This window comes from Mchenga conophoros, linkage group LG7 (assembly GCF_057382185.1).
Source record: "Mchenga conophoros isolate Kocher_MC1m ecotype Shallow Benthic linkage group LG7, M_conophoros_male_GT1.1, whole genome shotgun sequence".
In the NCBI taxonomy this organism is placed as follows: Eukaryota; Metazoa; Chordata; class Actinopteri; order Cichliformes; family Cichlidae; genus Mchenga; species Mchenga conophoros.
Genome location: NC_140532.1, coordinates 17158365 through 17174189, shown reverse-complemented (window position 1 = coordinate 17174189; position 15825 = coordinate 17158365). Strand labels below are relative to the sequence as shown.

General features: G+C 40.2%; 1 protein-coding gene across 3 annotated transcripts in view; it reads left to right on the top strand.

The window, feature by feature from the left end:
- Positions 1–15352, top strand: part of tasor2 (transcription activation suppressor family member 2) — a 32770-nt gene extending 17418 nt beyond the window's left edge. For all 3 annotated transcript variants that reach the window (XM_085282618.1, XM_085282619.1, XM_085282620.1), the window contains exons 17-22: positions 2871–7949; positions 9883–10005; positions 10084–10237; positions 10334–10439; positions 12671–12852; positions 13056–15352. In XM_085282618.1, the coding sequence (XP_085138744.1) occupies positions 2871–7949; positions 9883–10005; positions 10084–10237; positions 10334–10439; positions 12671–12852; positions 13056–13153 (5742 nt within the window). In that variant the 3' untranslated portion in view covers positions 13154–15352. The remainder of the gene's footprint in view (positions 1–2870; positions 7950–9882; positions 10006–10083; positions 10238–10333; positions 10440–12670; positions 12853–13055) is intronic.
- Positions 15353–15825: the final 473 nt, after the last annotated feature.

Below are 15825 nucleotides of genomic sequence, written 5' to 3'. Positions count from 1 at the left end.
CATGTTAGTCAAATGGTCGTTTACCAAAAGTATCACCGTATCATAGGTACTCATGTATCTCGTACCTAGTGTTTCTTTTTAGGTTTGTTATTTTTCAAATTCTATATTTATTAAGTTATGCAGGCTTGTTTGCACAACAAGGCTAAATAATTATATAAACTTTTCTCAATCTAAATAGTGTACTTTGGTAGAATTAAAAAAACAAGTGTAGTGCAGGTACAGTGGGGCAAAAAAGTATTTAGTCAGCCACCGATTGTGCAAGTTCCCCCACCTAAAATGATGACAGAGGTCAGTAATTTGCACCAGAGGTACACTTCAACTGTGAGAGACAGAATGTGAATAAAAAATCCATGAATCCACATGGTAGGATTTGTAAAGAATTTATTCGTAAATCAGGGTGGAAAATAAGTATTTGGTCAATGACAAAAATACAACTCAATACTTTGTAACATAACCTTTGTTGGCAATAACAGAGGTCAAACGTTTACTATAGGTCTTTACCAGGTTTGCACACACAGTAGCTGGTATTTTGGCCCATTCCTCCATGCAGATCTTCTCGAGAGCAGTGATGTTTTGGGGCTGTCGCCGAGCAACACGGACTTTCAACTCCCGCCACAGATTTTCTATGGGGTTGAGGTCTGGAGACTGGCTAGGCCACTCCAGGACTTTCAAATGCTTCTTACAGAGCCACTCCTTTGTTGCCCGGGCGGTGTGTTTTGGATCATTGTCATGTTGGAAGACCCAGCCTCGTTTCATCTTCAAAGTTCTCACTGATGGAAGGAGGTTTTGGCTCAAAATCTCACGATACATGGCCCCATTCATTCTGTCCTTAACACGGATCAGTCGTCCTGTCCCCTTGGCAGAAAAACAGCCCCATAGCATGATGTTTCCACCCCCATGCTTCACAGTAGGTATGGTGTTCTTGGGATGCAACTCAGTATTCTTCTTCCTCCAAACACGACGAGTTGAGTTTATACCAAAAAGTTCTACTTTGGTTTCATCTGACCACATGACATTCTCCCAATCCTCTGCTGTATCATCCATGTGCTCTCTGGCAAACTTCAGACGGGCCTGGACATGCACTGGCTTCAGCAGCGGAACACGTCTGGCACTGCGGGATTTGATTCCCTGCCGTTGTAGTGTGTTACTGATGGTGACCTTTGTTACTTTGGTCCTAGCTCTCTGCAGGTCATTCACCAGGTCCCCCCGTGTGGTTCTGGGATCTTTGCTCACCGTTCTCATGATCATTTTGACCCCACGGGATGAGATCTTGCGTGGAGCCCCAGATCGAGGGAGATTATCAGTGGTCTTGTATGTCTTCCATTTTCTGATGATTGCTCCCACAGTTGATTTTTTTCACACCAAGCTGCTTGCCTATTGTAGATTCACTCTTCCCAGTCTGGTGCAGGTCTACAATACTTTTCCTGGTGTCCTTCGAAAGCTCTTTGGTCTTGGCCATGGCGGAGTTTGGAGTCTGACTGTTTGAGGCTGTGGACAGGTGTCTTTTATACAGATGATGAGTTCAAACAGGTGCCATTCATACAGGTAACGAGTGGGGGACAGAAAAGCTTCTTACAGAAGACGTTACAGGTCTGTGAGAGCCAGAGATTTTCCTTGTTTGAGGTGACCAAATACTTATTTTCCACCCTGATTTACGAATAAATTCTTTACAAATCCTACCATGTGAATTCATGGATTTTTTTTTCATATTCTGTCTCTCACAGTTGAAGTGTACCTCTGGTGCAAATTACTGACCTCTGTCATCATTTTAAGTGGGGGAACTTGCACAATCGGTGGCTGACTAAATACTTTTTTGCCCCACTGTATATGATGATTTTTAGTGCTACTTTCATCTAGTTCTGATTGTGGTTCTGTCTTGGTTAAATCCCAAGTAGTCCTGATTTTGAACTGTTGTAGTCCTGTTTTAATTCTGGATCAGTTCTGGGTCTGGTTGAATTGGGGTTTAGTCCTCGTGTCTTGATACAGCCCTGACCTTGTTCTGCCTTGCTGCTTAATTAAAAAAACTAGTTTAAGGTGTCCTGCACATGTGATATATATTTTTCCATATAAGAAGTCATTCTTTCTTTGAACAAAACTCAAAACAGAGCCTATTAATCTTTCAGTCATTTCTACCCCCCCCCCCCCCCCCCCCCCGCCCAAAAAAAGTAAAAAAAATCCCACATGCATACTACCCTTTTGGGCTAAGCCCCAGGTGTTTCAAATGTCTGGCTCCGCCTCTGGTTAAATGTAATAAATTTTGTTTTCATGGATGCCTGGAAGTTAAACTTCATAGTTACACCTGGTATAGCAGCAATGCTGATCGTTTTATTAAAGATGAAAGAATTTAGACAGTTTTTAACTCTCAGTGATGCTGCAGTGTTCGTTTGACCTGAAGCATACGGAGTTTAGGACCCAGATTACTCCCAGATTTAAGAGCATCTTAGTCCGACAAATACGACAATAACGACGGCCGCTTGCATGTTCTGCAAAAAAATGTGCTTTGTCGTGTATCTGACGGACAAACATCAAACCAGTTCCACATCGCTGAAGTTGCACCATTTTTACAAACCAATTCTGGTTCATCTGTTTCACTCAACAATCAGCCATGTGCGTATGAAAACAAAGGCACTGCCTATGCGCGTTGTACTCATATTCTATCGCGATATTTCATTTTCCTATCGTTGCCTAACATTATACTGGTATTACCGTGAACGGTATAATATGGCCCAGCCCTATCTGCTGTTTTGTATAATGTTTTGACATTAAATACAAACCACTCAGTCTGAAATGTTCAATTAACATATTGCATGAATTAAATTGATATTTTAGTGTGATTTGTTTATATTTTCTGTTAACTCTTTCTTTTTCAGCCTTCTGAAAACATGGTTCATTCCAAAACGATTGTGACTGACGTGAAAAATTTCATAAAGCCTCATGAAGCTAAGCAGACCAGTCCTCACAGTAAAACTATCTGCCTGGAGAAGATTGATTTTCCATCTATTAGAGGTGATGGAATAGCCATTCCTCTTCAAAAAGTGGCACAAAGTGCATCTGTCAAGGTCACCACTGCTGTGGCACAATTTGGAATTGGTCAAGTGTTACTTGGATGCGGTGAAGAGGGGAAAAATATGCAAGAGAGCACTAAAAATCTAGGAGCTAAAGAGATGGACTTGGTGAAACAAGGTGCAATGGATTCCTTTTCATTTGTGAAACCTGAAAAAGGAGACCTCAATATGGAAGTAGAAGGTGTGGTTCAGACAGATGAGCATGAAAAAAACAAATTGAAAAAACTGGCAATGTGTGAAAGGAAGGAACACCCAAGCCAAGAAGGTAATGCAGAGCCATCTCAAAAGGTTAGTCATGCAGGTGATGATTCTGGAAAGAAATCAGATATTATTGCCTGCAATGGAAATTGTGTAGAAAGTGAGAAGCTATTATCAAAGGAGGAGCATAAAGGAGTCTCACAAGAACATCGCGGACATTTTAAAGGGTTTCTGGCCTGTGACCTAAAGCATAAGGCTAAAGTGATGAAAGAATATGGTCACTCTAAAGAAAATGGACTATATGAGAAAGAAAACTGCATGTCTGCTGGAAAGGATTTGACTGATCAGCCATTACCTGTAATGTGTAATGGTCCAGACTTGGTAAACAACAACTACATTACACGCAGTAATCATCAAGCAGAAATGAACGAGCAACCACCAGTAGTAAGCAACACCAACAATGTCTGCCATGGCTTACCTCCGATGCTTTGTGCAGATGGTATTGCACTGGCAGATGGCTATTTCATTTCAGAAAATAATTCTCACACTCCTTTGGGAATTAAATCCAAATACAGGAAGCCTGCAACTAAGAAAATCTCCCCCCAAAAAAATTATTTGAGAGATGAGGCATTTCAATCAGCAGTATTACTTGTATCTGATGGAAGCTCGCCTATGCCTCTGGTAAAAGACAGTTTTGAAATGGAGAGCCAAAACAAAGAAATAACAGACTGCAACAATGTTCAAAGTAATAATGATCAAGAAGATCAGAAAATTAAGTCAACAGAGGAAGAGGTAAAGGATGACAAAGAGCAATTTCAGTGCCAGGTTCATTCACCGCTGTGTGAGGCTCCAAAAGCATCTGATGGACAAGTGGCATTTACTGAAGAAGCAGATTTCAGGACTAATAAAACAAATGAGGGTCTGAACAAAGGTTGCATTGCATTTGAAAGTCCTTTTACTGGAATGAACCCTTCAGAAAAGGTTATAGTACTGGTAAAGGATGACAGTGCAAGTCACAAAAACACATTTGGTCAAAGTAACAATGATCATGAAGATCAGAAAACTAAGTCAACAGAGGAAGAGGTAAAGGATGAGGAAGAGCAATTTCAACACCAGGTTCATTCACCTCTGTGTGAGGTTCCAAACGCAAGTGAGGTAAAAGTGGCATTTACTGAAGAAACAGATTTCAGGACAGATGAAACAAATGAGGGATGGAACAAAAGCTGCATCTCAGATGAAAGTCCTTTTACTGAAATAGATCATTTAGAAAAGGTAGGGCCAGTGGATGACAACTTACAAAAAACATTTGAACCCCAGCCTCATTCACCCCAGTGTAAGTTTCCAAAACGATGTGAGACAGAAGTGGCATTTACTAAGGAAGAAAGCCTCAGAGAAGAAGAATTCATAACAAACAAAGAAAATGAGGGATTGGGTAAAGGTTGCACTGGAATTAAAAATTATTTTATTGGAATACATGCGTCAGAAAAGGTTGGAGTACAGGTTAATGATGACAGTGCAATAAGCAAAATAACATTTGGTCAAAGTAACAGGGATTGTGAAGACCAGGAAACGATGTCAACAGAGGACGTAGTAAAGAATGACAAAGAGCAGTTTCAGCACCAGCCTCATTTACCCAAATGTGAGTCTCCAAAATTATGTGAGGCACAAGTGGCATTTACTGAAGAAGCAGATTTTAGGACTAATGAAACAAATAAGGAACTAGACAAAAGTTCCATTGCTATTGATATTCCTTTTACTGGAAGAGACCCTTCAGAAAGGGTAACAGTACAAGTAAAGGATGACAGTGCAATTCACAAAAACACATTTGGTCAAAGTAACAATGATCATGAAGATCAGGAAACTGTGTCAACAGAGGAAGTTAAGGATCTCAAACAACAATTTCAACACGAGGTTCATTCACCTCCTTGTGAGGTTCGAAAAATATGTGAGGCACAAGTGGCATCTACTAAGGAAACAGACCTCAGAACAAATGAGGGATTGACCAAAAGTTGCACTGGGGTTGAAATTCCTTTTATTGGACTAGATAGATCAGAAGAACTTATAGTACAGGTAAAGGATAACACAGCAACATTTCAACGCCAACTCCGGTGGAAGATTCCAAAAATGTGTGAGGCAAACATGGCATTTGCAGAAAAAACAGATGTTGGAAGAGACAAAAAAAATGATAGACTGGACAAACGTTGCACTGAGGATGAAATTCCTTGTATTGGAATGGATGCCTCAGGAAAGGATGCAGTACTGGCGAAAGTTGATAATGCAACTGGCAAAGAACAATTTCAATGCCAGCCTCAGTCACTTCTGTCTGAAGTTCCAAAAATATTTGAGGCACAAGTTACATTCACTAAAGAAATGGATCTCAGAGCAGAGTGCAAAACAAATGAGAGATTGGATAAAAATTGCAGTGGTGTTGAAATTCCTCTTATTGGAATAGATTCCTCAGAAAAGATTAGTGTACATCTACATGGCTCACACCCCCAAGGCAAGTCTGGAGAAGTGGTACAAGGCCAGGAAGAAATTCCATTCATCAGTGACTCTAGCTACTCTAAAGCTGCACTGACCAGTGAGATATGTAGTACATCTCAAGCATGTAGTCAAAAAGAAGAACCTTGCAAAATGTTACTTCTTGATATAAATGAAAGTTACGGGCCAGTAGACTTTGGTATGGAGTCAGATGACCGATGCCCTACTCCAACTATAGATGAAAAACCATATGGGTACCCATCTTGTTCTAGCCCAGGCAAAAGCAATTCTGCATTAAGTAGTAGTATAACTGGCAAAAGCTTGAATCGTGAATGCCTCAACACAAGCTCAGCACCTGTAAATGGTGAGCTGCCTTGTGAGGAAAAACTTTGTCACAGTTCCATTGTTAAGACTGATTCCAGCCTTCACCAGATTCTCCATCCTGATCTTGAAGCAAGGACTCTAAGAGTTCTACAAAGTATAGACAAGTTCCTGTCCAAATCAAACCACATTGACAAGTCCTGTCAGATCGAAACACCTAAAATGAAAGAGTCTGTTGCTCAATCCCCTGAACCTAGTAGCAAATGTACCCCAAGTTCTTTAGCCTTTGACCAACCTACAGTTGACTTTAAGGATAAGAAAATAGGCAATGAAAAGTCAGCTCTTGTGTCATCTTCTACCTCACAGGATCTGCACATAGAATCATCAGATAACTTACTTGTATCACCTTTTAAAAGTAAATTGGAAGAAGTGCTTGGTGTCAAGTTGAATATAAAGAAAACTGACTCGGTTCCTCAGGAATATTTTGAAAGAGTCGGTATACAAGAAACCTTGATAGGGCAGGATGGCCAGTTCCCCAGAAATTGTCCATCCGAGTTGTTCCAAGTCATTAAACCAAGTTTAGACCAAGAGAGACCTAAACCAACACTGCAGTCGAATGTAAATCAGGAATCCCGTGCATACAATCATTGTCCTGTCTTGGCTGTCAAACCATCGAAGAATGATGAATGTCAAGCAGATTACTTCTTAGTAGATACACAAATTGAAAATTCTCTCAAAAACAACCCACCTAAAACCCCTAGACTGGAATATAGCAAGCCAACATCTGTGCTCTCAGAAAAGAGGACAAATGCAAAATCTAAAGGATGTTCTGAAAGACTAAATGATAACCAGGATGCCAGTCAACTTTCCTTCAAAACTACTTGGCTTCCAGTTGTTGGTAATAGTAGATCAAATTCATTTCCCTCATATCAGTACCAGAGAAAGGATATTTCAAAATTCGACATGAATCTGTCATTGCCACCACCTATGGAGTCTTTTGAATCTGCAAAAAGTTCCTCAAAACGTGTTGATGAAATTCAAGGTTTCTTAACAAATGGTTTAGCTCAGAAAGTTGAGCAAACTGTTAGAAAAAATATTGAGATGGATCTCAAAGACCCCTCCAGTGCAGCAGCTTCATTTATAGATCAAATAAATAGCGACAACATAGATAAAAGTCTGGTCTTGGGGCCTCAAAGCTCACTTGTATGCACAGTCTATAACAATAGTCAGAAGAGATCTTATTCGTTTCTGGAACAAGTTTCTCGGAGGTGCATTCAAGATGATCTCACTCAGGCGTCAGTTGAACAAGAATCCCTCATTTTCTCAGAGCAAATGAAACAGGCTTTGAAAAAGAGTGAGAGGAGACCCACCCACCAAGAAGACAGTCATGACAAAATAAGGCTGTCTTGCACTAGTCCTTTGACTATCAACTTCTCTAATCTAGACGAGCAAGAGGATTCACTGGATCACTTGGGAACCTCTCTTATTGGACAAAAAATTAAGGTAGACCTGTCCAACAGGAAGGATGCAACTGACAAAAATGAAGAAAAGATGATTTGTCCTGGAGAACTTTCTGAAGGCAAAGATAACACTGTGGAACATGACTGGGTTTCTGATGTGACTGTGGAATGTGCCAGACTGTATGAAGCAAAAATGCAAGATGTTTGTGCTTTCAAAAAAGTCTCAGCTAAAGCCAAACACTTCCGAAGGAGTTGCACTAAGACTGAACCAAGTAACCATTTTGACTTCTGTGAACAAATGAAGAAAGAAATGGATAAAACGTTCCGGACTAATCTAAATTCAGTTGTGAAGAAGTCCTGTAGAACAAAGTATAGGTTCTACATGCTAGCAACGTCAGAAGATGTCTTCTTTGAACAAACCAAGGTAAAACACTTTTTTTAAAATAGTGTTCTCAGCCATATAATGTTTATAAGCTATATCTCAGACATGTCTGATCAAATTCAATTACACAAGATGCTTGTATATGAAAGGTACAAGAAAAAAGTTAGTCATTGGTCAGAAATAGATATTGAATACAATAGTCAAGACAGATGTTGGTGTAAAGTACTGGGCCTACTCCCTCAGTATAATCAGTTTATATGATTTCCATTAGTATGTTCAGTGTTTTTCACATATTTCCTTCAGACTATGGCTGAATACCACCCTAACCCATTTAAACTAAACAGAACCACCAAAAGGATTGTTTTGAACCTGGCTTGGAACAGTAGCAGCAATGGCAAAGAAATCCTCTCTTACAGAACTTTTTTTGTAAATATATTTTATTAGTATTGGAAATAATTTGGAGTCATTCATTACAGATTATAATGGTCAAACATATTTTAGAACCCATTAAGACGTCGGTCACAGAGGCTTACAGACCACTTGGGGGATGACTTATAAAGCCCTGTCACGGGGGGGTGACTATTCCCTGACTGGTTTTAAGTGGTTGCTGGCTGTTGCTCTGAAATTGATTGCTAAACCCCAGTGGGATTTACTTACCTGGATGATTGAGCATGCATCAAGACATCTGAACCAAAACCACTTGCAAATGCTTCTGGTGTAGCAGGTTGCCTGTGGTATGTGTGGAACTTGCTAAACGGTTGTGAAACTGTGAAGTGTGAAGCAAACAGACAACAGAAACAGGTTGCCTTCAAAGTAAAAGTTGGGCCTTTTGAAATGTCTTGGGTTTTAGCATTAAGGTTTCCTGTTTGTGTCAGACTTTTTCAAGTTTTAGTACTTCTCAGTGGTTAGTTAGCAAATGTTTGCTGACAAGTCAACATCTTCCGTGAAGACTTCAGGCAACTTTGGCATTCTGCTAACAGCCAAATCAGTCACAAGAGTTTGAGAGTTTCTGGTGTAGCACTGTATGTCTTTTGCAAGAAATTTAGCCTAGCAACAGCTGTAACCACTCACCAACCTATCAGGGAATAAACATAGTGACCGGAGGCAGATATCTTCTCTTCACCGTATCTTCCTCTCTCTCATTCAGCATCTACACTGATCCACCCCAGTATACAGCCCCTTACCTATTCTGGACTGAAACCCATCCAATTTGGATTTTGCTCTTTATTTGCTAGGATTTGTTTTCACAGACTCTGGACTCAGTTCAGCTAAGGTTTTCCCCATTGCACCAACATCAAACTGCTGGCCTCTCAAACATTCATTATGCATGCACTCTGCTCCACTCTGCCTAATATCTCATCACTGTTTTACCCTACCTTGTCTTTAATCTAACTATAGTCCCCATAGTACTCCCCATAGTACTCATATAGTACTCATCTAGCCATCTCATGTAGCTGTCTCTGATTTATGAAACGCATGCCTTCATATCAAAAAGTATGTACCCTCCATACAGTGATTGTTGACTGCAGCATATTACATTGTTTTCTTTGAACATCAACATTGTGTTGATTGGGTAAATAACTATTGATGGTTCCAGGTATGAATGGTGGTAATTTTTTTTCTTTAAATCCCCAAATTTATTATATGAGGAATAAGTCAATTTAGAAAAAGTAATGAAATAAGAGATTGTGGGGTTTGTAACTGAGTTACATGATTTTAAAATGCCAAATGGTTCAAAATGAACCCTCTGGTGGTTCTAGTGCATAAGGTAAGGGTCAGATTCAAATGTAACAAAATATCTATACAACTTAAAATGAATTGTTGTTTATTTCTCACAAGCTTGTGCTTATAGTAGCCATTATTGAGGTGTGACAGTAAAGGATCTAAGCTGTTTTTCATAACCCTTGTACATATAAAATATAAACTTGCCATATATTTTATAACTTCTCACTGAGTAATAATTTTATTTCAATAGGCACAGTTAGAGGCAGAGGGCCACACTCCTGTACAGCCATCTGAATTCTTCCCTGGTGATGATTGTTCTTCATCTTTGATCATCATCCTCAAGAATGAAGACATTGCTGAGCATATTTGTGAGGTAATGGTTCTATTGGTGTAAAAAATCACAACAAAACTTAAATAAAAGTTATTAAAGACTCAACTTTCTGCTTTTCAGGTCCCACACTTGCTTGAGCTGAAGAAGTCACGGCATGTGCAGTTTGCTGGAATTGATGAACCAGATGATGTTTTGAATCTCACACATCAGGAACTCTTCATGCAGGGTGGTTTTATAATGTTTGACAGAACAGCGCTGGATGCTCTCAGCCTTTGTATGTGCACTTTTATTGGGCACTAGTTTTCTGTGTTTGGAGTATTTTCATTATTATTAATTTAACTAATTGCTTGAACCTTGAATGAATTTGTAGGTAACATGAAAAAGGTGTCTGAAATCTTGCTAGAGCTAAGCAAAATGGGAAAATGGAAATGGATGTTGCATTACAGAGACAGCCGTCGATTAAAGGAAAATGCAAGGTAAGGACCAGCCCACAAAGAATAACTAAATAAAACTTTCCAGTTTGGTATATCTCAGTTGCACAAGATGAATTTCTTTCTTTTTCACTCTTTGTTTAAAATTTAAGATATTATTTATTTATATAGTCCTTCTAAAAAAAGATAAAATGCAATAATGCACCACAAAATGGCATAAAACATGAAATTAATGAAGAAACATGAGAACAAACAAAAATGGGCACATAGAAGTAGTACTAGTAATATAACACAAACCAGTGAACTAATAGAATTACGGACTCTACCAGAGACCTGGGTGCTTGAGGGTTCTGCACAGTATCTTTGCTATTCCTAGGACTGTACTCTTCTGGACAGAGATCCTGGGTGTTGTTCCTGGAATCTGCTGGAGCAACTTCCCCAGCTTGGGGGTCAATGCACTGAGTTCTCGAATTATTACTGGGACCACTGTTGTGTTCACCTTCTACATCAGGGGTCCGCAACTAAAATAGCAGGAGGTCTACTACAATGGTCTTTGATCATTGGTCAATGGGCTTTGATCATCCAGCAGGGCAAAATGATCAATAAACTGACCTCACAACCCATTTTTCAGTCAGTGGGCTAGTTTCAGTCATTATGCAAAGTACTGTTCATAAGGTTGGGAAAACCTGCAATCACCTGAGACAGAAGAAGTCACTTGGATAAATAAAAACACTGTGTCCAGATAAACAGAATCAACTTTTTGGTACAACATTAAGGTGTAACCACCAAAAAAAACCCCTCAATATTCAGGAAAATTAAGAACTGCTTTAAACTGTGCAGTAAATATGTTTCACAAACTCAACACAATGCAACTTAAAAAAGACTGGAAGTCAAACAGGCTCTTAACTAGGTCAATCTCAACCACCCTAGGGGGCATGTTCCACTTTGACCTTTTTGATACTTGGCACAGATATTCCTGTATACTATGCCGACCACTTGGTCCCATGTATGCCCTACCTGCTAGCATCTTGCACCTTGCTGTTATGTGCTGGATTTTCTGAAGGGAGTCTTTATACAGCTTGCACATGGGGTTTTACCTGGTGTGGTAGACACCAACCTCTATGGATCTCTATGAGCTTGTTCCAGTGCTGCCACGATTAGTTACTCTGTGCTGTTACTTCTATCTGCTGTTAATACATACATGCAGGGGCCTGTCCTTCCATTATGGTTCTTCTCCTGGCTCCTCTTCTTTCTCAGGTTTGTGCTGCCTGAGGTATTCAACAAGCACACGATTACTTGTGGCTATCTTCCTGATGTACTCATGGATGTTTGTCGTCTCATCCTGGACAGTGGTTCTGACACTCTCTAGCCCTTGGCCTCCTTCCTTTCACTTAGTGTATAGTCTCATTGTGCAACTCTCAATTCATGGTAAGGAGCTTTCTTGTATTGATTCCAGTGACTTCTATTGCCTCCTTTTGCCAGCTTATTATCCCCGCAGGGTATTTGATCACCGGCAGGGCATAGGTGTTAATTGCCTGGCTCTTGTTCATCCCATTCAGCTGACTCCTCAGGACTTGCCTTACTCTCTGCAGTATTTGGTGGTTTGAGCCTTCCTAGCGGCCTCTTTGTGGTTCCCATTAGCCTCGATGATCTCTGTCTGGTCAATGTTTTGTCTCATCTAGATGTTCAATACGCTGGTGTTGATTGTCACTTGATCTGTGAAATTCTAATGTTACCTTGGCCAGTAGTCCATTTCTCGCCAGCATCCTGGGTCCCCAATGCTGGTGCATCGGCTCCCCTGGATGCAGTAGCTTCAACGTGTGACATTGATCGGTTTGGATCCATATGGTTTCATGCCTCATTTCTCCAGTCGCCTGGTTGTGGTCGCTTCAGCAGGCGACTACCCTCCTTTTTTTGCACCCAGGCTTGGGACCATCTTTGGTGGACTTAGATGCACTAGTTTGCCACAGCCAGTAACAGTTCAAGTTTATGAGTTACTGAGCTTACTATATTCCACAGAGCGCTACAGTCGTGAGCCATGCCAGTTGTTTTGATGGCATGCAAAGGGCCAACAACATATTTGGTTGGGATGCAGAATGAAACTGTGCTTTTCAATTTATTTATTTATTTATTTTTAAATACAAGGAAACTGAGACCATATTTCATCAGACAGAATTTGCTCATTTGTATTTTTTTTTTCCTCAGCCATTTGCAACATCTGTTTTCATTTGGAGTCTTAACTTCCTGAACATCAAATTTGTTCCTCTCAAATCCAGGTTGAGTGCAGAGTCAAAGGAAAAGAAACACTTTCTGTACTGGGGCCAGGAGGCTGGAATCCTGGAGGTTTTGCCTTACCATGACTGTGACCAGATGTCAAAAGATCAGCCTGATTATCTCACATGTTTGGTCCGCCAGCAGGTTCAGAAAATATCATCTCGCTTCCTTGTTTTTATAACTGGTGAGACATGAATATACTAATACTTATGTTCACTGTGACATTCACCGAGTGCTGTTGCATTATATGCTTGTTTTGAAGTTGTATTCCGGAGGATTTTATAAATATAGTATTCATTAAGATGCTAAAATGGCCTCAAAAAATGTCCAGGTTAAATGGACAGAAGTCCATTTGTAAAGGAATAACGTAGTGTTCTCTTTTTACAGATACAGCAACAGACGGCGCCTTTGAGAGTAATGGGATCTTGGCAATGACTACGGAGTCTTTCTTAACAAAGCCTTTAAGTGAAATGTTTACAGTGTGACCTAAAAAAAAGTTAGCTGGACGAACTGATGTTTTGCCCATTAAAGGATGTACTCATAAACTCACTCAATGTGAAGAGAACCCAGTAATACACCAGTAATTGCTATTTTACGTGTATTACATTGTTATTCTTCAGTCCCACCAGTTTTTTTCTTCTTTGTTTTTGTATGCAACAATAATTATTGATTATTTTTTTCCCACATTGTTCAAATGTAAACCTAGTTCTCATTCAGTTTATGGATAGAGGTGGCAGTAGTGCCAGTATACCAGCAGCTGTGCTGTGTGTTGATTTTGTATCATATTTTTATTGTAAAGTGTATTGTAAACCTGGTTAACAAGTGAGTTTTACATTGTGACTATTTTATCTTTTTCCTCACACTTCTGGCCTTATACATTTGCAGCACAATCAGCATAGTGTTTGTTTGTTGGGAGTATAACAGTTTGTTGATGGCTTCAGGCAAAAAAGTTGACCAGCTGTTGTTATGCTCTGGGGCTTCAGATGAAGCTAAATTAGGCTGTTTTCAAGTGCTATATTACATATTTATAGTATACACATGTACAGCAGTTTAATGTTATTAGTTAATGCTAAGTAAATTATCTTTAGTTTTGGTTGTATTCTGTACAGCAAACTGACTGAAAATAAAGAGATTTCATCCACAAATCAACTAACATAGTTGATGGTCCTGAGTACCGTATTTTCACGACCATAAGACGCACTGTGCTAAAAGGCGCAGTCTCAGTTATGTGTGCCATTACTGTATTTAACACACACATAAGGCGCACTGGATCATAGGGCGCATACAAGTACCGTATGCGTATTTAAAAATAAAGCGGGAGCAAACCTGAGTTCGGTACCTTACTCACATTTTTATTACCAGTAATCGTCATCATCAACAACACACAAGCATACAAGTGTGCGTATTTAAAAATAAAGCAGGAGCAAAACAAAGTTTGGTACTCACATTTTTATCATCAATCAAACCCATCGAAGTCCTCATCCTCTGTGTCTGAATTGAACAGCTGCGCTAAATCTTCATCAAACATGCCAGGTTCACTTTCTTCACTGTCAGAGTCACTTTCCGTGCCGTGTGGCTCCTCGGAAATGATGCCGGCTTTTGCGAAAGCTCGAACAACAGTGCCAGCAGACATGTTAGCCCAAGCATCTACAATCCATTGGCAAATTGTGGCGTAACTCGCCCGGCGCTGGTTTCCACTCTTGGTTAAATTGTGGTCTCCATCGGTCATCCATCGCTGGATGTGTTTGTCGCCGATGTGTTTGCTGCAGTAGGAGCGGAAGATGGCCAGCTTTTCCTTATAATCCGCTGGAAGTTGCTGCGCTACCGTAGTCCTGGTCCGGATGGAAAAATGGCACCGTTTCATAAAAAGTGAAAGTGAAACTGCTTTTAGCCGAATGGTGACCGTCGAAACGCTTCTCCCGCTCGTTCTTTGCTCGATGATCGCCTTATGTCCGCGGAAACTCAGCTGCGTCTTCTTGACCTGCCGGAGCTTGTTTTCCAGCTTCCTCCACTTGCGAACCATCGATTCATTAATCTTAAATTCTCTCGCCGCTGCTCGATTTCCATGTTCCTCCGCGTAGCTGATGGCCTTCAGTTTAAACTGTGCTTCGTAAGCGTGTCTCTTTGCCATTTTCAGGGTTGTTAAAACAACGATGTCCTGCATAACGCACATACCTGTTCTTTTATACAGGTATGTGCAATAAAGTCAACGCACACACTTCACCCTTTAGCGTTCTCATGGTGTTCTCTACTACGTCCTCCTTACAACACACAGGGCGCACTGCGCTATAGGGCGCGCCGCACTTTTTGAAGAAAATCTAAGACTTTTAAGTGCGCCTTATGGTCGTGAAAATACGGTACCTACGCTACATTGTGTTTCCCACAGCAATAAGACCCTCGGCACTGTGCTCATGTTGAGGAAGAGTTTGGCCTCTATTTTCCTGTAAACAGAGTCATCTCAAATGAGCAAATGCACTGTCTGTACTAAACATGAATAAAAAATATTTAGTTTTCTAATGAAAATCAACCATTGAACGAATTGCTTTAAAATGTTGGTTTCCCATCTCCACCTTATCATTTCAAACTGTTCCATACATAGTGCAATTTCTTCTATTGTGGATTTTCTACTGCCTTGTTTTCTGTTCAGCCTTGTTCCCAAAAATTAAAACTGACATGAGAGAAAACTGGAAGGTTTGGGTTTATTAATATGTTCTTGATTTGGAAATGTAAGAGTACATGGATGGAGGTATGACTGTTAAACTGAGAGAGGGCCAAACCTAAGGGAAGGGTCTTAAAACAGACAGTAGTGACGGTTGAGGTTGAGTGGTTTCAACAATTTGAAACCTGAGGTTTCAAATTGTTGAATTAAGTGGATGTTGAACAGATCAATCAAAGACTGCACATTTGGTGAAGCAACAACATCAAATTTGTTGAAATATGATTAATTTGCTTGGCTGCTTATCCAGGTGGAGTTCCACAGGCACTGGAGCCTGTTCCAGCCTGAAATACATCAAAACAATCCACCCATTTTCTCTGTTCTCTCCAGCCTTTCCCAGCTGTTAAAAGGCAAATGGTGCTTTGTCCTATGATGAAACCAGGTGCATGGTATTGGCATGGCAGACCCTCCCCAATTCACTACTATTCAACAGGTCTCCCA